Source organism: Chaetura pelagica, unplaced genomic scaffold (genome assembly GCF_000747805.2).
Source record: "Chaetura pelagica isolate M959 unplaced genomic scaffold, ChaPel_1.0 scaffold68, whole genome shotgun sequence".
Lineage (NCBI taxonomy): Eukaryota > Metazoa > Chordata > Aves > Apodiformes > Apodidae > Chaetura > Chaetura pelagica.
In genome coordinates this window covers 2,219,116-2,243,822 of record NW_009954407.1, presented here as the reverse complement: position 1 = coordinate 2,243,822, position 24,707 = coordinate 2,219,116, and the positions used below count along the sequence as shown (strand labels likewise).

General features: G+C 39.6%; 1 protein-coding gene across 1 annotated transcript in view; it reads right to left on the bottom strand.

Moving 5' to 3' along the window:
- The window catches only part of ST7 (suppression of tumorigenicity 7), a 149,423-nt gene that overhangs the window by 34,472 nt on the left and 90,244 nt on the right, over positions 1-24,707 (bottom strand). The window contains exons 2-6 of the mRNA XM_010004297.1: positions 20,185-20,239; positions 19,508-19,623; positions 18,311-18,386; positions 15,192-15,346; positions 11,344-11,441 (exon numbers count right to left, since the gene is read on the bottom strand). Of these exons, the coding sequence (XP_010002599.1) occupies positions 11,344-11,441; positions 15,192-15,346; positions 18,311-18,386; positions 19,508-19,623; positions 20,185-20,239 (500 nt within the window). The remainder of the gene's footprint in view (positions 1-11,343; positions 11,442-15,191; positions 15,347-18,310; positions 18,387-19,507; positions 19,624-20,184; positions 20,240-24,707) is intronic.

Sequence of the window (24,707 nt, the reverse complement as noted above, 5' to 3'; positions counted from 1 at the left end):
GATGAGAACCAGCAAATTTTAATCTCACAAATAGATAACATAAATAAAATTAAGCCAGGATTGAAACAAGAGGGGTAGACATTCACCAAGAACTTTCGAAAATGAGAAACAGGTAATGCACAAGAGCTTCTTCATTGTGAAGGCAGAGACCTTAACAGGTAAACAGAGATGCAAAGCTCAGCAAATGTTTTCCTTGCATTAATGGTCTGGCATAACCTAATTTAAGAATGACCCTGACCATAACAGAGAATCATGATCACTGAGACAGCAGCTGAAAGAGCTCATAGAATTTTTTATGCTAGTGGCATGGTGATGGCCATAAAACTCCTAGTTTCAATGGTAAGAGGAGAACCTGTGAAAAAGAACACAAAGCTGCATGGTTTGCAGGTTTTTCTCCTTCGTCAGTTTTCTAAAAGCTGGACCAAAGGCCTTTGTACTTATCTAGGTAAGTGGAAGGACCTTACAATAAAATAAAAAGTTTAAGTCATTGCTTGCAAAGAAAAATAACTGCAGGCGAAAATTCACATAGTTGGAGTCATCAGTGAAATATCCATCATAGAGACTACATCTCTTCATTCTTGAACTTATTTTCTATTCCATTTTTAACAGAGGAAGCTACTATTTGGCAGAAAAAAGCATGACAGAATCTGGCCCTACCTAAATAGTGATTTAAAGTTCAAAATGAACATATTGCAAAGAAAGCCCTTCATGGGATTAAGAAAGATTATCCCTGCTCATTGAGAATGAATAATGGCTGGTGGAATAACATTCCCTCCATCAATGAAGAAAAGGGAAGAGCTGCAGCTAGTTATAGATGCACTGTGGCCAGTAAAAGCTATTACTCTGGTTCTCCATTTCCAACTGACATCACACACTGATTAGCTTTTCTATTTTAATTAGGTTCTATCAGAATGATAAACCCTGCCTATGACAGCAGCAGAATAAAGGTCACTGTCTTCCAGGCCTGCAAACAGACAAGTGTTAATAAAGGTTTATTTTGGGACAGGCTGAACATTAAGAAGACCAACCCAGTTATAATGAACTCAGCTGATACAGCAACTACAAAAATAAAACACTTCTAAGTAGCCACTCAGCTATTCAAACATTGACTCTTGCACAGATAAGAGTACATTTGCTATTAAAAAGAGAAAAGAAGACATGAACCCATTTATCTGACATGCCAGGATGTAAAGTATAGAGCTTCCACTGCAAATACTTTTCAGTCACAGTACAAATTTGCTTTTTGAAAAAGTTCCCAGAAAGTAAAGCCACTTAGATGGAAGTATATTATGACAGGTCATCTTTTAGGTCTCATAGGAAAAAGAAACACTAAGGAAAAAAAACACAACAAAACTACAGAGGTTGTAACACAGGCCTGCTGGGTGGCCAGCGCAAACCAAATACTGTCTCACAGAGGGTGGACCATGAGCCTGCTCCTCCCTCCCCTTCCTAGCAGATGGAGAAGGAGGCTGGCTGGTACTCCATACAGAGATGTAAAGACAGGCATGTTATCCCTGAACATGAGATGAAGAACACTCTTGAATTCTCCAGACCCTTACAGCTCTGACTTCTAACCTGGACTCCAAGAAGCACAGACCGCCCACTGTATCCAGATTTATTTTCTGTGAAGTTACAAACTAACATTTGCCAAATTATTGGTCTTGTAATTTTTATTTCTCTTTACATCTTTACTGGAACCTGACAAATACTTTCAGTGGCAAGTACTGCACTAAAAGAAAAGATGAAGACTCCATTATCATCTTTCTGCACACCTTAAGATGTCAGGAGACAGTCATCAAATTCAGCACTCCAGATTTCTCAACAAAGATACTACAGCTCTGTACATAAACACTAGTTCAGACTAAAAGACTCATTGTCAAATTCCAGTTAGTTGGTTTCTCAGCTGATATGAAAGACCAGTGCTCCCCTGAGCAAAACTTACGAAAACGGACACCACATGGCCCTGAATATATTATTTTACAATATAAAGATGTTCAAACAGCTGCCAAATCTAGGTTCACAACAATTTACTTTGAACTTGTATTGGTCAAAATACTTCCCAGTGATGAAATTCAGACCTGCAGCTGGGTTAGCTCATATTCTGTTCAAATTGCTCTCCATGTTTGGGGGGAATAGAAAAATATGTAGAAGGAGGAATTGTTTTTCATTTAAAAGATTCAGTATGTATGCTTCAAATACATAGAAATGTATCTTTTGCAGATAATTAATAATTTATAATTTTTCAAGATAAATAATATTTTGGGATTACAAATTCACAGCCAAATTCTGGAAATAAGTCTGACACAATTGGATATCTTATCACTAGTCCTGAGAGGGCCATATTTCCAGACTCACCCCAATCCATATCGCAGGGTGTAGGTTCAATGATTTTGTGATGGATCTTCAAATGTGATTATGACAAAAAATGTTTTACAGTACAAGGAAATCCATATCTGATTTATTAGACGAGGAATAAGCTTTATCCCCCAAAGAACACTTTACTGAAGAGGACTCCCTTCCCTGAGAATATTTCAGTCATCAGCATTTTCTCATTTAGATCTAATTTTGAAACACTTTAAAGGAACATAGCTTTAACTGTTGCATCCATTATTGTCCCTGCGATAACATTAACATCACGCACCAATTAGCAATGATACATTATTTGTGAAGAAAACAGCTTTAAGCTACAGTTTTTGTCTACAACTGGACAACATGACTCAAGGGAATACAGAGGTGGATAAATGAATGATCTTCTATACAACCTGGTGTTGATACATTTATTCTCCATTTGTGTGAATGGCTGTATGCATGTTCACATTTTTACAGGCACTGCATGCAACCAGTCCTTGCTGCTTATACTCATATCTCCTCAACATAGAAACAAAAATAATTTTAGATTAATGTATTCAACTGAAAGCATTCATAAATCTGAAAAGTGAATTCAGCTCCAAATGAAGAAATAATAATAAGAAAACAAGAAAAATTAAATGCAAAAAGTGAAACTGTTGTGGTGTTAATCTCTAGCGTATCTTGTCCCCACAGTAGGTACCCAAAATAATAAAATCTGTCTCCTAAAATAGGAACGACTGAGGCTGCCATCTTCCAGGTGCAACAGTCCACCACTGTTGAAGGATCAAGCTCACAGTATGGATAGCACAGTTATTTTCACAAGAAATTCGCATAAGCTGCTTTCTGGTATATGACTTGTGTAAAAAATGTTAAATGAACAAGCTAGAACAGGCAACATTCCAAGCCATTTCTGAGTAGAAAAACAGAAACCTCCATTGCTGTGGGCTTCACTGTCTACAGCTGAGCTTTCAGATGTCTTTACTCTGACTGAAGGTGGGTTTGAGGCCTCTGCAACACATCACTCCACGCTGAATTTTCTGATGTCCAATAAGATACACTAATGTTTTTCTCCTGGCCAGCTCACCTGGCAAGGACAGCAGGGAAGAAACATTGCCAGCAATCTGAACCTAGCACACCAAAAGGCTCTGTTAACAATGTCAGATGCTTAAAAATTAGGCTAACCCCTGGTCCTAAAAATACAACTCATTCCAGTGTGATTTCATTGTAAGTGAGATTCATGATGATCCATGAGATCAATGGAAAATTATCTGAAACACACTGGACCTACCTGAATTAAAATTCTACTTAACTACAACAAAAGTAATGCATTTCTCCATGTGCTGCATTCCTTTTGACAAATAATCCCTGTTTTGTTTGGAAGCAGCTCTGCAGTTACTCTTTCACAGCTCAGGGAAGATAGAAGATAAGAAGCTAAGATCCTGTTCATTCAGAGCTTGGAAACTATTAGCAGTAGGATCCACATATTTTCATCCATATGTGGAATTCAGGGAATTTGACATGTCATTTAATAGTTGAACTTCAGTGTCACAAAAAAGAAACCCAAATCCCATTTACACTAACTGTGGGATGGGACAGACATAACATTTGCTGACATTCTATTTTTTATTTGGCAAATGTGAGTTTAGTATTAGTGCTCCATAATATTCACTCAATGTAGGATTAACAATGAGTCAATAAACTGAAAAATATCTTACTGATTATGCAGACTCTAAGGAAATATGCTAGAACACACAGCCTTTATGTTCTCTCTTAATTGGAGGATTAAAAGCTTCAGAGTATGACTTAATTTCTTTAATGGAGTATAATTCTGAAAATGCTGTTATTTGTACTGTGTTGCAAAAATGCATGTATTTCAGGAATAAAGAAAATTTTAAAGGCAGTTGTGGCATGAAACCAGAGAAGTGCAAGTTGTTCAAGGGACCTCAACAAGCTTGAGAGGTGGGCCCAAACTCATGAGGTTCAATAAGACCAAGTGCAAGGTTCTACACCTGGGTTGGGGTATCCCCAAGCACAAATACATGTTGGGCAGAGAATGGATTGAGAACAGCCTTGAGGAGAAGGACCTGGGGGTTTCGGTAGATGAAAAACTCGACATGAGCCAGCAAAGTGCATTTGCGGTCCAGAAATTCAACTGCATCCTGGGCTGCATCAAAAGAATCATGGTCGAGGGAGGTGATCCTGCCACTCTGCTCCGCACTTTTGAGACCCCATCTGAAGTACTGTGTCCAATTCTGGAGCCCTCAACACAGGAAGGACACAGAGCTCTTGAAGCAAGCCCAGAAGAGGGCCATGAAGATGATCTGAGGGCTGGAGTACCTCTCCTATGAAGATAGGCTGAGAGAGTTTGGGCTGGTTCTATGATTCTATATGTACATTTACTGCTAAATAATCACATTACATAAAAGGAGGAATAGTGATAAACTACAGTAATGTTTGTTACATCAAAGGTTTTAACTTTATAAAGCCTTCTTCAAAAACAATGTATTAGCATCATCCCAAAGTACATTTTGCAGAAACTGTCATATTTTTAGAAGTAGATTTTTAATTGAAATCAAAACAAGGAAATTATCTAGTAGCTCAAAAATGGGTTAGGGTATTCCAGAAAGACAGAAGAGCATAATTAAATTACAATATAAATCCCTGAATATGGAGTGATGCAAGAGGGCAGATAAAAAGGAGTCCAATTTACCAGGGCTCCTACCAAGACTATGTGACAATATCCTACATAGTCATGTATATATCACATTCTATCATAACAGAATCTCAATGCTGGAAACCCATAATTTAGATGAGAGACATTATTATCAGGTTTAGATAGTGGTCACCAAATGTCTAGTTTTTGAGGGTCCGGCACAGATCACAGTCATACCAAAAAGTGAAGGGTCTAAGTCACATGCAGGCAAAACGAAGGGTTAAACGCTATTGGGAATCACAAGAGTCTCCATTTTGTTTAAGAGCCAAAATGGGGGATGTTCTAACCCCTAACATGTGAATCTGTGACAAAACAAATCACATTTGAATATAGAGAAATATGGAAATGTTAAACCCAGCATTTATCACTTGCTATTATTGCAGTGCTTGTGTGTCAGAATAAGAGGATACTACTCCACGGTGGAGAGCGGCAAATGTCACCATTCACAATGGTAGCAACTCTTCTAAAATGCATGAGATAACTCCTGGTGTCATTTAAATAAGAAGTACTTTTACTTAAAATTTTAATAAATAGTACTTTAAATACCTGCTACACATTATAGTAATCTAGAATCCCATTCAAGGGACAGCAGTCTGCTTAACCTGACCTGTGTAACACAAGCCAAAGTATCTGACTCACTAATCCATGCCTCAAGCACAGAAGTATCTGGGAGAGACAAACAGTAGCTGCCTATGCAAGTAGCTGCAGAAGTTGAGATGTTTGGTTGCTAGGGAGAGCAACATCATTATTAGCAATTAGTACTCTATTTCTTTCACACAGCTTGGTAATTCACCATCCCAGCTATGTATTCCCATAACCCAATCAGCAATTCATACAAGAATACAGAAGTCAAGAAAACAGTGAACAGAAAACCTAATTCAAATCCCAGCAAAAGTGGATGCCAAGAAAGTATGTTAGATTTGCAGAACCATAATACCAGCAAAAATTACTAATACTGCTAGTCACAAAGAGATAAAAACCCAGCCTACCCATATAATTAAAATTAATTTAGTATGGTTTAGTACCCTTTTGAAGCCTTCAAGTGACACACAGCCTCTTAAAAAATTTTAAATGCTCAGGGCAACCTGAGTGTTTAAACAACTTCTCATGCAGCCCGTCGATAAGCAGTGTAGGTACTGATAATTCCTTAGCATCTCCTATGACTTTTAGAGACTGTAGGTGGCCATGGAAAAGAACACAAACACATCCAACTGAAATATCTTCAGAAAGGTTCTCAGAGCTAGGTACACAGAAGTAGAATTCTGTGTAGTTCACTGTGATCTGAAGAGTAATTTATCTGCAGATATAACTGATCCAAGAAATTAAATGTACTATTCTGACTCTTAAAAGGTGTTTTCGTTTCCATCCTTCTCCAGACCCAAGGAAAGACCCAGAGAGTTTCTTCTCTCCCTAAACCTCCCTCACTTGTTTGTAAACAAAGCAGCAAAGCTTAGGGCAAGCTACAATTCCACTGTGTCTCAGAAATGTATACTTGTTCAGACTACATAGAAGTCTTCAGGGGAGCACAGGGCCACAGGGTTAGAGAAAAAGACACTCTAAAATGAGTTTCTTTCATCTTGTCTCTGAAAAAGGAAGTGATTAAGAGCTTCTGTTCACTTTGTCCACTAGCATGCCTTCTACCTGCCACTCTTCCCTTTCATAGATACATTACCCTTCAGTGAAAGCTTTATCCACAGTCCAAACACTCTCCAGAACAATCCCAAGAAGCTGAAATTTATTTGACAACTCACTTTCTTGCATGCTACATTTTCACCTGGATACTCCAGTGATTCTATGATTCCAGTCAAGGGATAAACTATGATGGTGTGCTCCTGAATTCAGTAACATAGCCTGTCACTGTTTCAGTTGCTCAGAAAGTACAGAGAGAAGTGCCCTTCTATACCCTCCACATCCTTTCTTTTTTAATCAATGAAGAACATCAAACACAAACCAAATACATGTCTATTTTCTTCTATTGGAAAGGTGAGGGAATCAATAAAGAACAGACAAAGAGCAGCTGGTACAAAAGCGTATCCTTGCTCATCGGCTTGTAGCTACTTAGCTTGCAACACTGTCCACAATTAAGATTCAACACAAAGGAATACTAAAGATCCCCCACAGCCATGATTAAGGACTTTCACCTCTGTACATACCAAATTTTCCAACATAATTTAGATCACACTATTTTAAATACGTCTAACACAATGAGCTCAACAAATAAAACAACCAGCACTGTCAACTTTCTCCTCAGGGACAGTTCCCTCACAGACCATATCATGCTCTGTATAAAAAGGAATAAAACTGGAATAACTCTGTTGACTAGACTGGAATTATTCCAACAATACACTAATCAAAATGAAATCATAAGTTAACTGAATATATACAAATAGTGACAGCTGCTGGTTTCTATAGCAAATATAGTAAATAATTATCATCAGAAACACAAGCAAAAGCAATACCTATGTATGATTCAATTACACGCTCCCATGAAAACTACAGGTTCATAAGACTTATTAATTCAACTCAGCTAAATGAATGGCATCCAAGCAGCAAAGCCAGTAACAAAATACTATCACAAAATGAATCACAGAAGCAACAAAAATTCCTACCCAATTTTTTAAATTAAAACAACCCTGATTTTAAACATTTAAACAGTTTTTAAAAAATGGGTTAAGTATCTTCAATAGAATATTTTAAAATAATATTTTCATATCAGAAGTATAAAACGCTCCTGGTTTGCCCCAGGACAGAACCAATTTTATTTCTAGTAATTTTACTTTTCAGAGAATTCGCTTCTAAGTGACTGCACTTGCTGAAATTAACAGCATGGTTTTCAGTCAGTGTCTGCTTCTAGGACTAATAACTCTAGATGTTTATAGTTGTTCCTGGAGAATGGTATGCAGAAAGGCTCTTGCTTATACTTATTCCTATAGAAACCATGGTCATTGCTTTGTTCTGCTAAACTTCTCATGCTCTGGAAACGAATGAGAGGAAAAGGGGTAACACCCCTGACCCTCTTATAGGGAAAAACAGACTGGACAGGTGACCCAAAATTGACCAAAGTATCCATCCCATACATGTCATACTCAGTATAAATCTGAGGGATCATGGTCAAGCTCTCTTCATCCATGGCTGGTGTCCTGGGAGAACTCTATCCATTCTTCTGTTTCCGATCCCTATCTGTGCATTCCTGAATCTGGGTGTTCCTGCATCCAGCCCCATCTGCCATTATGTTCAGGAGTCCAGTACAAGATTCTTCCCAGGGTCTGCCCTGCAGCCTCAGTGCTGATGTCAGTGTTACTGGGGGGGAGCATGATAGTGGTTTTGTATATATTTCCTTAATGAAAACAATAATGATGAAAAAGAAAATAAAGAGCATAGTTTAGTTTCCAAATCCTAAGTCTCTCTCTCTTACTCTTAACCCTTTCCCTTCCTGTAGAGGGGGGTTAATAGAGAGCATCTGTCATTTGTTTAATTGTCAGCCTAGTGTTAAAACTTTACAATAACCATGAACTCAAAATCTTTTTTAAGTCACCAACAACTCTTTCTTTCCGCTAAGGTGTTTTAAGCAGGACCTCAGTCTTTTCTTACATAAAACTCAAGTAAGACAATCTAATCCATCAGTAATGTCCTCAAGATGGCCTCATATGTGCAATGAATTAACTACTCTCAAATATTTTATTTTTTCAAAGTGGCAAAGACTCACTACATCCCAATCATATTTCCCAGATGGTGTCATGAACCTCTTAACACTTCATTTCCATCATGTTCCATGTCTTGAGAAATCTGTTTTCAATCCTTGAAACACAAACAGGGCCTCCACCCTCTGTCCCCTGATGCTAGATTCAGCAGTCCCCAGCCAACATATTCTTCATCTTTTTTTTAGGGTAAATAAATAAATCTCCTCCCTCATCAATCACATAGAAACCTTCAATGACACATCCATGTTCTTCAGCCTTCTTTATAAGTATATTATTTATGTCTTCTATGAAGAAACGGAGGATATGTATTCATCAGAAATAAGTAGCTCCGAGTCAGTCTAAGAAAAGCATCTGCAAAGCTGACTTGACCCTCCTCTCGCTCCCAGGGTACCGGAGTTGTGACCTGGAGATACTGCTGCTTTTATATTTCATCAAGGGACCTGCTAATTCTCAGCACTGCTTGCTCATCACAAAGAGCTCTAGAGGCATGTAAATTCAGTGCTTAGGATTCGGTTCAGTGTCTGTATATAGAAAAATACATACTGGATTGATCTGAGTTGAAGCTCTAGAAGCTGAAATTCTATATTTATCCATCCTTTGTCTTGCATCCAGTCCTCTCATTTTACCAAAATGTTCCTATTGAGGAGAGCATTTTTCATCCTTCAAGTGCCTAACAATGACTTTGGGTCTCCCTGTCATTGTTGTCTTTTGAGATTCACATTGTACTTAACTTCAACAACACACAATATTCTCTCTAGTGACAGAATAAGCCATTTGTTATAATCAAAGCATTCTGGATCTCATTTTGCATAGGAAATCTAGGACTAGATGGACCACCCAAGTCCTTGAATCCAATGCTCTGCATACACAATTAACCATACATCAGCAGATTCAGAGAGTATCTGTTTCACACAGCTCTATCTACAAATCACAGAACATATTCAGCAGCCCATACTAAGCTTCAGAAGCTACCATGATTATTATGATGTGTGTGACATTTGAACATGAAATTCAAAATTCTGTCTTTCTTGTATATTAATGCTAGAACTTAGAATTCCAGCATTTGTCTGCAAACTTTTCAGTATCTGTCCCAGAGCGCCTGTGTAACAAAATTCATGAAGAATCAGTGGAGCTGACTGGCCTGAAACCAATGTTTTTGAAATCAAGATTCTCCCAGCTGACCACAAGACTGCAAAACCAGGTCTTTCTTCCTCATCTCTCTCTCTCACACTCCAAGCTGTACAATGGCTAGGTTTTTGACAAGTTCTTTTTCAACACCTCTGTCTGCGAGCCTAGTGATTCAGGGGAGAGAGAGTTGTATGTCTGACAAACCCCAGCTAGACAAAGGAATTGAAGTTACTCACCACTTGCCATCTGTTAGATTTTTTAAGGATGAGGACCTGCATTATTACGATGAATTCTGCTCAATGTTTTCATAAAATATTCTTGAGTGCTCCAGTTCTAGCAAAAGATGCTGGGTTCCAAGCTGGCAGATGTACTTGCCCTACTGCTGTTGATGCAAGCGCCTAAGCTCCAGAGAAAGTCACTTGCCTTTTTATGTTGAAACTCCCACTGACCATGCATCTGAGCTGCCTTAAGCATACTCTACACATGCTTCATTCTGGCCTGAGATTCCATTTTGTGCATCTAAAATTTAGCTCCTTCAGCTTAACTTGCAGAACTGTACATCTTGCCAGATTCACCTTCACCTCACTTTTATGGGAAATGGAAAATGAAGTGTAAGAAAGGAGAATATAGGAAATTAACAAGCAATTTCACTATTGCCTGTCCAGAACTCCAGGGCTACATTCCTCCTTATGTCACATGCTTGCTACCTCAGGAGAGGTAAGTCATCTCCTCAAAAAATTGTGTTCCTAATCTGCATCCAGGGGATCAAACTGGGCATCTGTAGCTATCTCTAAACTTAAGCATTTTACATACTTGAAACATATACAGCACCTTATGCGGAAAGCTCCCCCTCCTGTCATTCCCAAAATTGCTACTGTTTGGTGTTTCAAATTTGTATTTTGTAGCTTACTGACTTAGGACTACCTTTGGTAGCTTCCCTACCTACAAAGCAGGGATATAATAATCTCACAAGTCAGAGGAAATCAGTTCATTTTAGATTAATTACTTGGTTTTGACTTCTCAGTAATAGGTTTTTCGTTAATAAATAAGACTGTCCTCAGCTCTGAATAGGGTAATGTAAACAGTGCACAGAGCCAAACTGCAGCTTTGTAAGGAGGAAACAAAATACTTAAGACCCATTTATTGAGATAGTGGCATCCATTACATGCTTCAGAAAAAATGTAACTTCATGATCAAATCATTGCACATGTGCCAGGATGGGAAATTCGGTCTGTCTGGGCAACCATCCATCTGGTGTTCTACGACTTCATAGTGTTGTTTTCACAACCTTATAAATGACCTCTTAACTTAATCTTTAGGTACAGTACACATACAAAATTACTACTAGCAGTGTTACATGCAGCTGGAATAGATGCTAACTTGTAAGCAAATGAATATAATTTCTATGCTACTGTTATCTAAGTATCATGTGTGAAAAAAATCCAAACTCACATCTCTCATCATTTTCACTGCTTCCCTGGTCCTTCCCAGCTTTCTTGCACACATTGCCAGCCTCCTCTTGATATAGACTAATACATTGGTGTCCCTTCCTGTACAAGAGGAGAAAGAAACAGCATTAAGATAAAAGGTTAAAACAAGCATTCATTTAATATTCCAACACAAAAGAAAACATAGTTGTCTTGCCATTTTTTGTTACTCACTATCACCAATGCTTTCACTATAACCTAAATTTAAAAACTGCCAAATTCTGCTGATTTAGATGTGGTGTAACGTCACTGAAATCATTTGTAAAGTGGTATAAATAAGGAGCTATGGGTTGGCCTTACACCTATTCAATATACGCAGCTCTGAGGCACAGAGGACGCTGCAGTGTACAGAGTATAAGTGAACAAGTGAGGCAAAGAGAACCCCTATGAAGTTAACACTGGCACAAAACTCTGTGATAACACACACAGCAATAAATTACCAATTCACATACATAGTTAAGACAAGAGCATCCATGAAAATGCACGTTATATCCTGCTTTTTTTGCAAGTTGTGATGTACATCTTGTTAATTGATGCAATATAGATGCAAAATAGGAAAACATACCTGATTAGAAGAAAATAAGTATACCCTGAACTTCCTGTTCCTTTACTTGTTACCCAATTATCATCTGGCAAGCACAGGACAGTCAGCGGATTAAGGCCAGCCAGCATGGGTTTATGAAAGGGACGCCTTGTTTGACCAACCTGATCTCTTTCTATGACCCTGTGACCCACTTTTGGATGAGGGGAAGGCTGTGGACGTTGTCTACCTGGATTTTGGTAAGGCCTTTGACACTGTTTCCCACAGTATTCTCCTGCAGAAGCTGGTGAATCACAACACAGGCAAGTGTACTCCTCATTGGGTAAAAAACTGGCTGGATGGTTGGGCCCTGAGAGTTGTGGCAAATGGGGTCAAATCTAGTTGGTGGGCTGTCACCAGTGGTGTCCCTCAGGGCTCAGTTTTGGGCCTGGTCTTGTTCAACATCTTTATCAATGATCTGAATTAGGGGATTGAGTGCACCCGCAGTAAGCTGGCAGACAACACCAAACTGCATGAGAGTGTCAATCTGCTTGAGGGTAGGAAGGCTCTACAGAGGGACCTGGACAGACTGGATTAATGGGCCAAGGCCAATTGCAAGAGGTTCAATAAGGCCAAGTGCCCGGTCCTGCATTTCAGTCACAACAACCCCAGGCAATGCTACAGGCTTGGGAAAGAATAGCTGGAGAGCTGCCCAGCAAAAAAAGGACCCGGGGGTGCTGGGTAACAGCTGAATGAACATGAGCCAGCAGCATGCCCAGGCGGCCAAGAAGGCCAATGGCATCCTGGCCTGCATCAGGAACAGCATGGCTAGCAGAAGCAGGGAGGTGATCATGTCCCTGTACTCAGCACTGGTGAGGCCTCACCTTGAGTACTGTGTGCAGTCCTGAGCCTCTCACTACATGAAGGACACTGAGATGTTGGAGTGTGTCCAGAGAAGAGCTACCAAGCTGGTGAAGGGTCTAGAGAACAAGTCATATGAGGAGTGGCTGAGGGAACTAGGGATGTTTAGCTTGGAGAAGAAGAGGCTGAGGGGAGACCTCAATGCCCTCTACAACTACCTGAAAGGAGGTTGTGGCGAGGTGGGTGTTGGTCTCTTCTTCCAAGTGAATAATGACAGGACCAGAAGAAATGACCTGAGGTTGCAGCAGGGGAGGTTTAGATTGGATATTAGGAAGAATTTCTATGCTGCAAGAGTGGTCAAGCACTGGAACAACCTGCCCACGGAGGTGGTGGAGTCACCATCCTTAGAGGTATTCAAGAAACCTACAGATGAGGAATTTCCAAGCATGCTCTAGTGGCTGAGGTTGCAGGTTTTGCGTTGTGGGGGTTTTTTTGGGTGTGTGGTGTTTTGTTTTGGTTTTTACGGTTGGACTCAGCAATCTCAGAGGTCCTTTCCAACCATGACTATTCTGTGATTCTGTGATCTTCAAATTCCTCACACTGCTAATTATGGATGGCAAATGAAGATGTTTCAGATATGACTGATCTATGTGGTGGAAGATGCCCTAACAGCAAAGATTATAAAAACTAAACGGCTGCAATAATTATCCTCTTGGAGGGTTGTTACTCTCTTCACTTCTCATAATCTTCCCTATAATTCCAATGTAAACTTTTAACATGCTCCTGGACCAAGAGGAAATGTGTGGACAGCTAATCATCTAAAAAATTACTGCATTGTCAAAATATAAGACACCTGCTACAAATTATCTTTGTGTATAGTTTGCTGTCTGTAAAGGTTTTAGTCTGTTCCTAACATTCTCAAGTCTTTCATAATAAGAAAAAGATGTGCACTGAAAATGTTCCAAGTACCTACAAATTGTTTTAAAGTGTGATTACAATTTTCAGATAAATTAAACAGCAGGTTTCTTTAGCTGTATTTTTTATTATGTAATTCCTTGTATCTGTACCGATACCTATATATTTAATAAACAATTTATTAGTTACATCTGCTTCAGCATGTTTATGTTGTATAACTAAGAGGTAAATATTTCAGGCCAAGCTCCTTTTCAGTCTTTTGAGAAGGAAATATTTGCCTGCACAAACTTGGAGATCATCTTGGAGATAAGCATCGTGACAGTTAATTACTCGTATTGTGTACTTTTAATATAATTGATCTCAGTTTTTGTGCGTAGGATGGATTGAGCAAACAAATTAAGATTTCACAGGTAACCATAAGCCTGCTAGAGCCTGAAAATTACTTAAAGGGCTCAGATGCTCTATATTTTTACTTTTTCCAAAAATAAACAAATAATCCTAAATATCATTTTATAACAAACAAACACTGAAAATACTACTCCCAAGCTTTATAAAACCTAAGGTTTTCAGGTACAGACTTGTGTACAATTTTGAAACCAGAGATCACAGACAATTTCACTGTGTACAATTTTTATCAGCAATCTTCAAATTATGTGAGATAGCCAGAGGCTGTGAATTCAGGTCCTAAGAAACACAAAGATGTCCAAAGTATGTTGGTGCTTGTACTTATGTAATGAATTGGTATTATTTTTTGCCTGAGGTAGCCATTCTAGACTAGAAAAAACCTAGACCATTCACTTTATTTATCTTTTTGTTCATTTACTGGCAGTGAACCCTCATGTGTTTTCTTAGGTTTAAGGATCATCCAATAAATATCATCATAGCACCTATATTTACTTATCCAAAACTTTTAGAAAAAGAATAAAAATCTACACTTCCAGTTAAAGCACTGTATTATTCCAGTTGTTAATTTTTATGTTTCTATGACCTTTTTTGTTGTATGCTACTAACTTCTCAAATGTCACACTGGCTAATGGGTCTCATTAACTTTTACACAGAACAATGTGGTGCACGTATTTATCTTTACAGCTGATGGAAAAAGGTGGCAAAGCAGCACTTCCCTCCTGTTTCCATCACTCTTTACTGCCTTTTCACAACATGACCCCTAGTTTTTAAAATGGCTAAAGGCATTTCATTGCAACTTCCTAAAACAGCATCCAGCATTTTCTGAATATCATACTTCTTTTGTCTCTGCTACCTTTTCTTTTCTGTTAAAGACATGCTACATATTTTCTGCCATGACAAAGAAAAGACACATCTGTAGTCTCAGCACTGCTAGCTAGCTCAGCAGCAGGATCAAGCAAAACCACTGAAACAGAATAGTCTGGCTCTAGGGTCAATGTTAAATACCAAGTACGTAATCCTGAGAAGAAAAAGAACAACAACAAACAAAACCCAAAAAACTCCCTGGAACTTCTGTCCATTTAGAAACCACTGTTCCTTGCAAAGAAACTTACTGTGTTGGGCTTCATACTGTGCACCATGGTGCTGTAACTGCTGACTGCGCCTGTAACAGCCCTCTCCAGCTTTCAAAGCTTGCTTAAACAGCTTCTCTGCTTCTACAATTGTTGTTGCTTCCTCTTCAGCCAAGAGAATATAAGCAGTAGCACACCTGCAAAAATACCAGAGGAGAAACCATGAGAAAGTTGCATGAAGTAAAAGCTATACAAAAAAATGCAGTCTGGCAAGTTTGTACCAAATACTGAGTCAATGGAGTTATGTTCATATACCTTTTGGATTAACTGTTTTGATGAACAACTTATTCTGGCAACCAGATCATGACTTCCACTTGTAGGTACTGTATCACTCATCTACTTCAGTCAGCCTACTGACAACTGCCTCAGAAAATAAAGCACTATGCAGTCTTGGCCTACATCACTAAGACTCTTGGAAACCAAGACTAATTTTATGTACCATTGTTTTAACATGAAATGTCTCCATGACTTTAATGGTGTGGAAAGAATCAACAGACCCATGACACTTGCCACATGCCAAGAATATATTATGAATGTGTCCTGGTTTGAGCCAGGATGAAGCCAATTTTCCTTTCTTTCCCTTCAGTAAGCTTTCTTTTAACTAGTACCAGAGCGTTCCAACTAAGACTGATAACGGTGGGATGTTTTTGTAACTGCTGGGTCTTCAAGGTCACATTTTTACTCTGCTGGCTCAGACGCTATGGGGAGATCTATGGGGGACTCCCCATAGGAGTCTGAGTTGGACAGACAGCAAAATTGGCCAGAGATATTCCATTCCATGTATCTACATAAGCTCAGAGGAAGGTCAGAGATCACAGAAGCCAACTTCTTTCCTGCTTCTTCTTCCCTTCTCTTACATCCTTGGCCGGGTCCAGGGAGGACTCCGTCCATCCATCACTGTCAATCCCTGGGCTCGAGCTCTCCTGACCCTCATCACTCTGTGCTTTCTCCAGCAGAAGTCCAGGATTTTTCAGTACTGTTTGCATCTAAGGAGAGTGCTGTGGAAGTTGCTGGGGGTGGGGGGAGGCAAGAGGCTTTTGCACATTCCCTGAACATATTTGTATATAATTGTATGCATTTTCTTTTATCATTGGTGTTTAATTAAAACTGTGCAGTTTAGTTTTCAATCCAGAGCATCTCTCTTCTAATTCTCTCTCTCCTTCCCCACCTGGGAGGGGATTGAGAGCATTGTTGTCAAACTGAGTCAGAATGTAATTATAGATATTAAAAAAACCCACACAAACAAAAAACTCCAAATCCCCCAAAAACAGGAAAGCAGCTTTAGGAACACAGAGAAAGGTGTATGTTCCCTCATCCAGCTTTTAGTTGTCTAATTTACATCTCTAAACTACCTGTGCCCTGCCATCTCCATCAAGGAGCATCTTCACAAAGCTGTTCTTGCACTTGTTTAACATCTAAGAACAGGGTGAACTGCTGAATGGAGGTGCCTCTCTCCTTGATTAAAGAGGGTGCCCAGACAAGCACTTTAAACTTGATGGGTCACATTTTTAGCAGCTGAAGTTAGATGGTTGACATCTTTCCAAAACAAAGCACACTGCTGACAAGGTACTTCCTTAAACAGAAACAGAATTGGGCTGTAGCTACCTCTAGTTGCATTTCGCAGTCAACAGCTGAGGAAAGGGAAAGAATGGGTCTGGGGGAAAACAAGAGTCCACAGGTGGACTTGCTGTGGGCAATCCAGCTAGAAAGCAGCTTGGCAGAAAAGGACTTGAGGGTTCTGGTGTACACCAAGTTTAATGTGAGATTACAATGTGCTCTCGCCACAAAGAAGGATAATGGCATCCTGAGCTGCATTAGGAGGAGTGCTGCCAGCAAGCTGAGGGAGGTGATCTTTCACCTTACTCAGCACTGGTGAGGCTACAACTGGAGGACAGTGTTCCAATTCTGGGCTCCCCAGTACAAGAGGGACACAGACATATTCGAGAGAGTCCAGCAAAGGGCCAGGAAGATAATTGAGGGACTGGATCATCTCACACATAAGGATGGATTGCGAGAGCTGAGACTGTTCAGCCTGGAGAACCAAAGGCTCAGGGGGATTTCATGAATGTTATAGGTATCTGAAGGGAGGGCACTAAGAGAATGGAACCAGGCTCCTTCTAGTGGTGCCCAGTGATAGGACCAGAGGCAATGGGCGTAACCTGAATCACAGGAGGCTCTGTTCGAACGTAAGGAAACACTTTTTTACTGAGGGTGACTGACCACTGGCACAGATTGTCCAGAGAGGTTGTGGAGTCCCCCTCCTTGGAAATATCCGAATACAGTCCCATGCAATGTGCTGCAGGTGGTCCTGCTTGAGCAGGGGAGTTGAACCAGAGGTCCCTGCCAACCTCAGTCACTCTGTGATTCTGTGATATGTGAGCAGAACATGACAAGTTTATAGCTCACTTCCTCAAAACCCTTTTATGCTACAGACTCAATTAAACTGCTGTTTAACAAACTGTTTTCTGCTTCTGATGAAACACATGAAGAACAATCCATAAGGCACCAGCTTATGGAACTCTAGAATGCAGTAATCTCTGACAGCAACCTAAGAAACTCTCTCCACTTCATGCACTTTGGCAACATTTATACAGTTTGCCATGCCAATAAAGCATCACAGCATTTAACATATTTTGGGATCTCAGAATACTACACTTCTCACTGAGAAAATACATAACGAACTCAAAGACCACAAGTCCCAGAAAATTACATCATATTGTCTCACACTGAAATGAGTATTTCAGAAGGTGTTTATGAGTCCCTTCTTTCTTGCCTCTGTTCAGGGTGACTGAGAAAGCCAAAAGGGAACTCTCCATCCCATAAATGCGTATTTTACATGCTCATCAGGAGGCAACTTAATTAACACTTTGCTATGCTGTTCCAAAGCCCAGTGGGAAGACTCCCATTGTCATCGTTGTCCTAAGGATCTTATGGGTGAATAGCACAACACACAGCTGTTGTTTTTTCCTCCCACTGTAGGACTTCCTGTGACAGGCCTGTAATCATGGTTAAAAAATACTGTAGCAAATCCCCTGCCTTTAGCTATCATCAAATGGATTTTTAAATGACAGAAAATACATGTTAATGTTGTTGTCACTCACTCATTCAATTCCAAAGCTTCATGTGCTGCAGAAATTCGGGCTTGGGGGTTTCTCTCTCTCCAGGCTTTTTGCATTACTATTCAATAAAAAACCAAGCAGGACAAGGCCATATCAGTCATTACAGCATTAACAAGGAAAATCTACTGCATTGTAATAACAGAATTTATTCTCAGCCTGACTCACTCCAGAGCATTCCAAAGAGCTCAGCAATTGCCCAGAAGATACATAATCAACATGAGCTTGTGTTCCAAATACTCAGTTTTATTATTTAATTAAAACTTTTTTCCATGGGAAAATCTAGCTAAAAGACCGTGTCATCTGCATTGTCACATACAGAGGTTATAAGCAGCTTTTCCTCTTGGGAAAGTAGATTCCACATGGCACAAAAGAATGTAAGGACAGTTGAGATGCTTCTCCTAGGTCCTTACTGTGCTGTTGCTTTATGTGAATGTTATATGGAAACAACATCTGGGCTCATCAGACCACCTCATAATTAGCTGACTGAGCTCAGAAAATAGGATTCATGTTTATTGTGTGTCTAAAAAGCACATTATGTTCTCCTTTAGAATTGTGTCCTCAGAGTGGAGCACCCAACTGGCAGTATCTCCTTTCCCAAGAGACAAAGATGATTTGTCTCTTCAGAGGCAAATTCTCATGATTGGACTTAACAGTAAAGACTTAATACAACTTTTTACAACAACAAAGCTGCTTAGATCACTTTCAGCTGTAAATGTGTTGTTTCCATTTTTTTACAGAGCTTCTAACTACATCAAGGAATGAAACAGAGGACTCAAAGTTTTACATAAGCTCTCTTCTGTCAGCATAGACTAAATGGGACATGGATAATGTAAATCAGCATACTAAACTGCAGTCGGAAGCAAATTAAGCTATACATGATTGAAGCAACTGCAAGAAGCAGGAGGAAAAAATAAGTCTTTATATTTGCAGACAGTACCTTGAATTACTTCAGCAAGAAAGCAGAACAAAATAGTGACACAAATTACCTTGTTTATACTTAAATATATACCTGTTCAGATCTAGAATACTATGACTCCAACAGCAGCAGCTTTCCAGGCATGATCCAACTTCTGCCTTTCCTAATCTATCTGAGACAACTGATGTCTGACTATATTTTTCTTGCATCAGTTTAAAACAATCATTAACCTAGCAAAAACAGTTGTTCACAAGGTCTCTTACTAGCGTCTGCAGGCCGTAAATGATCCGTGTCACATGTAAAGAATGTCTGATGGTCCTGTGCTGAAAGATTCATATCGTAGTAAGTCAGAGGTTCTCTCCCTGTTACCCATGTATACCTGCAAACATGCCAGCGAAGAAACATTTTGGTTAGTGAGGTAACATTTGGCAAAATGAATCTAGAAAAGAATCCTAGGTGTTAAGAGATTGGCATAGCCTACTAAGGTGACCCAGCCAATCTCCTAACCAACATGCATTGCATTTCACTGTTCTGTGATGGAGTAACAGCAGTTGAATCAGCGTTGGAAAGTATAAGCTGGAAATAAGCAGCATACATATCCAAACCTAAAGACAACATGAAACCTAGACAATAATTCATTAGGTTATTTGCTATAACTGATTTGAACAGAATTTCTTTCTCGATGGTACCACCTACACTACACTTAGTTTTCAATTTTTTTTATAAGATCACCAAAAATTGCAGAAACAACAAGTGTATGAGAAAGGATTTAAATTCCTTTGCTTTCAGAAACATTTTACATATGACAGAAGAACCTGGCATGAGCACATGTGCCCACAATTCGTTCCAGTTTTCCATTTCTGAGTTAGATTAATGGAAAAGTACAATTAAGGTCCTTAACAGAGAACTATGCCTGAAACTGTAACATCATAGCACTTACCGATTATATTCTGCTCCTCTGAATAGATTTAAAGGATTTCGCCAGACTTTGCATTCTGTCAAACAGAAACACAAAACAATTAGTCTTTCCCAGTTTAGAATGGTACTTGAGGTTTATCAGAAACATCAGTTACCTTCCAATGAACCTTACCAAATATGTTTTAGGTTTTATAGGTGCAAATGGAAAAAAAAATCACTTAAGAGCATAGAAATGCAGGTTACCAGACTGTTCTTCCTTTTTAAAATAATAATTTCCTTATGAATTAGTGTCAAGAAATGTTATTATTCTAGACAAATAACCACTAACAGAGCTCCAAATGCTAGATGAAAAGATAACACTGATTAGTGCCAGGACTCACAATTACCATAATGCAGAATTGAAAAGGGATCACACTGCGTTATTGCACTGAAAGACAGCAATTAACTCAGTCCCTATGGAGTTATTATTTCGACAGAAAAACTTCACTGTCTAGTTAATACTGTAAATCACTGAGAATCTCAGCTACAGTCACCAAATTTAATTCCTCTTTAGCTCATGAAGTAAAAAAATCCATGGCAACATCTGCTGACCTTCAGTTATAAGCATCCCAGGGTTGACAAAGGATGTTGAAGTTGATTGGCAGAGAAAGATTCATTGCATTGAAAACATCTGGGAAACTAAAAGCATATAATACATTTCTCTCGGATGGGGGGGGATTGCAAATTCTTGGCACTACAAGTAGGAAGAGATAAGAAAATCCACAACAATATAACTTAGGACAGAAGTAAAAAAAAATAAAAAGTTCTCTACCTTTTGAAAAGGTGAAGTCTTGATTCTGGCTTTTCTTCTCTAATTTAACAACAGATTTATACTCTACATTTCAACAAAGGCAATTCATGGCAGTGAAGGTGAGACCACAATCAAAGCCAGTATTTGCAACAAAGACTCAGTGAGGCACCACAAATCTGCTCACATGGTGCTCTGCAAAAACTCATCAGTAGCATTGGCCCTGCAGCATTTCACAAGCTGCTTTCCACAACCAAAAGCATCAAGCACACTTTTCTCTACGAAATTCTGATTGTTTCTAAAGAGAGGACAGCAACAGCTTTCTGGTGGAATATTGAGTCAGCAGGAGATCTACCCTACTTTATACATCACTGGTAAAGTATATGCCTGTTCTCTTCATGCCTGTTCCATAAAGGAAAGAGATAGAAACACAAAAATGCAAAGCAAGCCCTTCTCTTTTCCCATGGATCTAGCTCATACTTCTGAGCATAAGCCTAAAGTGGCATGAAGAGAAAGCTTTTATAAAAAATGATCTGCAATAACACGATGACACCTGCAGCTACACAAGAACTAGCCAAGTGGCATAGAAGGTGGGCCCTCAGCTTGGTGCCCAGATAGAATCGCAGAATAGAGACACAGGAAAGAGAAGATGTTTGGGAAGAAAGCATTGATCTGCATCTTTTAACTAATAACTTCAGCAGGTAGCTAATATTAGAAAGCTTCACTAGTTTACTCAGCAGAAGTACTTGATAGACATTCAGCTGTTCTGTTGTGCAGCTAGAGGGTACAGCTGTTTGACAAACTTCAATTGGAGAGTTTCCACATAATATGACTTTCAAACCATAATAAATGTTAAATAAGCATCAGCTTTAGTTCCAGAGGTTAACTCCAATGGCTTGGCTTACTCTGCAATCAACAAGATTAGGCAACTGCTATTTGATCACAGTGACACCATTCTCTTTGCTCATCTTATTTCAATTTAAGTGGTTATGCTTTATCCAAAGCATGCAGTACTTCAGCTCTGTAGTAAGGAAAGAGGCAACTGGGGAACAAAAACAGAAGGTGAAGAAGGCATTTTATTATCACCTCCCATCCTGGGGGTAGTTTGGCATCTGTCTGGCTAGCTAAACCTTATATGCTCTTTGTTGCTTTCATCTTGGTATCTGCTGATACCATGGTCTCAGTACAACAATGATTCTCCTGACCCTTCTGAAGGCAAAGATATATACTGCAATATTCTACCATAATCAAACATCTACATAGGAAAACATGTTGAGCAAGGTCAGCTTGTTGGACAGTGGCAGAAATATCCCAGTGTTGGTGCATGGTAAACTGGTAAGTTGTTTTTTTCTGTTACATTACAAACTAATAATATAACTATTGTCTCTGCCTATGCAGGAGAGTTGGAACCAGATGATCTTTAAAGTCCCTTCCAATCCAAACCATTCTATGTTTCTGTGATTATTTTATATAAGCAACTGGCATTTAATGAAGATCAAACTTTCAGCTCTTCCTTAAATTATCAAGTTTTGAGCACTGGTATGTTTCTGAAGGCATGAATAACAGGCTATCTGTACACATTATCTAGGGACACTGTGATAGCTGCAGCTCATAGAACTGAGTGCCAACACACTGAAAGCAAACACACTCCTTAACTATTTCTTTATGCCAGAAAAGTCAAGATCCCTGGGTGACCCTCATTAGTCAAAATACTGTGCCTTCTGCTTTAAAACTATGGGAATTATTTCACAGCTGCTGAAGTGTGACTGAGTGCACTGATGAGTGCACACAGGTGTTTCCAAGTCATCCCACGCTTTCTGCCATTTCACCCAAATCTAATATCCATGACCATGCATTGCTGCTATTCACAGTCCCTCCTGAGATGGTAATGACAACAGCTGAATTTGCTGTGCTACATGGAGGCTTCCCTAAGGAGAATTACTCAGCAGATAGAAAGGTTTTTTGAGGCCATCTATTTTACTTTACTTGTGAGTTCAAAGCTAATTTTTGTTTGCTTTTTTTCATGAACACTGAAGGGCAGGAATAAATTTTGCCAGGTACAGACATAGGCAGCTCAGCTGCTAAACAATAATGTTTTCTCCATAACTGAGTTTGGTTTTTTTTCATTCTTTTTTCCTCACTTGTTAATTCTGATACATTTTTAAAACCTATCAAGGAAATAAACTTAATGAAACCATAATTGATTCTAGGGGCGTATCCGTAAAGAAAGCTAAATTAATTTCCAATATTAATATTATGGCCCATATGCCAAGCTAGGGATGAAACAGGTAAGCTTTGTTTTACAGATGAGGAACACAGGCTGATATGCTCCTGCCCTGACTTCATTTAACAGTATCTCCAACTTTAGCCTGGAGCAATAGTATTTCAGTATCTTCATCACTCATGGGTTAAGTTTTCAATTCATACCCTCCAGATAGCTGAGTCACCCAAGCAGGGAGACAAGTTCCTCCGGGAGTCTTCTTCAGAACAGAAGAGAAGCGCATGGGGGGCTGACTCATTTTAGACAGGCTGGTCTGTCTTTCAGAGGTACCATCCCTGGGCAACCAGGCACCCAACTCAAACAGGCTCAGTAGAATCCCAAGCCCCATGATGTGGACCTGTAGGGATAATCCTCCAGCAGCAGAGCTGCAACAGGACTCAACCTGCCTCAGTTCAAAACTGACATCATTCCCTACATCACATAAGAGCTGATTTATTCTGATTTAACATTGCCTTTTCACCAAAGGATATAAATATTACAGTAATATGTAAATACATATTACAAAAATTACAAGCCATACATTTATACCACTCATGTTAGGCTCTCAAAACACTTCTGCAATCATATTTTCATTCAGAATGATCATATGCATTAAAAAAGAACCCCCAAAGTGTCAAGGTCAATTTTAAAGGCCTGAATGACTTAGACTAAGACACCTTCAGCCTGTTTTGCAGCACTCACTCCTTCTTGCACTGTAACTCACAGGAGCTGTGAATACCTGGAAGCTCATTAAAATCCAGCCCCAAATGCCTAAAATCAGACCCCTTAAACAGGAGGCCTCTTTTTAGAACCTGTGTTACAACTTGCCCAAAGTCGTAACAAATTCAACTGCCACAAATTAAATCAGTAGCAGACTCAGAAACAGAACAAGCCCTTAAGCTATTTAAAGCCACTGTGCTTTTACTTACTAAAGTGAAACCCAAATGTTGCTTACGTACTACTTACATTATCTAAAAAAATAAAGCAACGGAAAAGCAGATAGGCATTCCCAAGATCTTCTTCTGAATTTTTTACAATGTTATTATTATTCAATAGAATTTAAATTAAAATATTGCCTGCCTTTAGAAATGATACTGCAGAAAGAGCCCGTGCAGTTTAGCAGGCTGCAAGAACAAGGGGGACACAGACGCGTTGGCAACATAGCCTGAGCAACAGGCACTTCATGCGTTTGGAAAGATATAATTAGCCAGACCAATTAATGAAGCAGCTCTGCCTTTTATTTGACAACAAAACAAGTTTAGAGGAAGGCTCATCTGGCTGCAGGGCTCAGCGTTAGGGCGGGGCGGGCACGGCGGGCGCGGTCCCTCTGCCACCACAGGCCTGCAGGAAAGTAAGTGCGGCCCCGGGGCTGGGGGCGGGGCGGCCCCGCCTGGCCCCGCTCCTCCAGGCTGCCGCTGGGGAACACCACGTAGCGCGCGCTGAGGCTCTGTGGCCGCGGCTCCCGCAGGGTCTCCTTGCTGTGCCAGCGGCCATACCC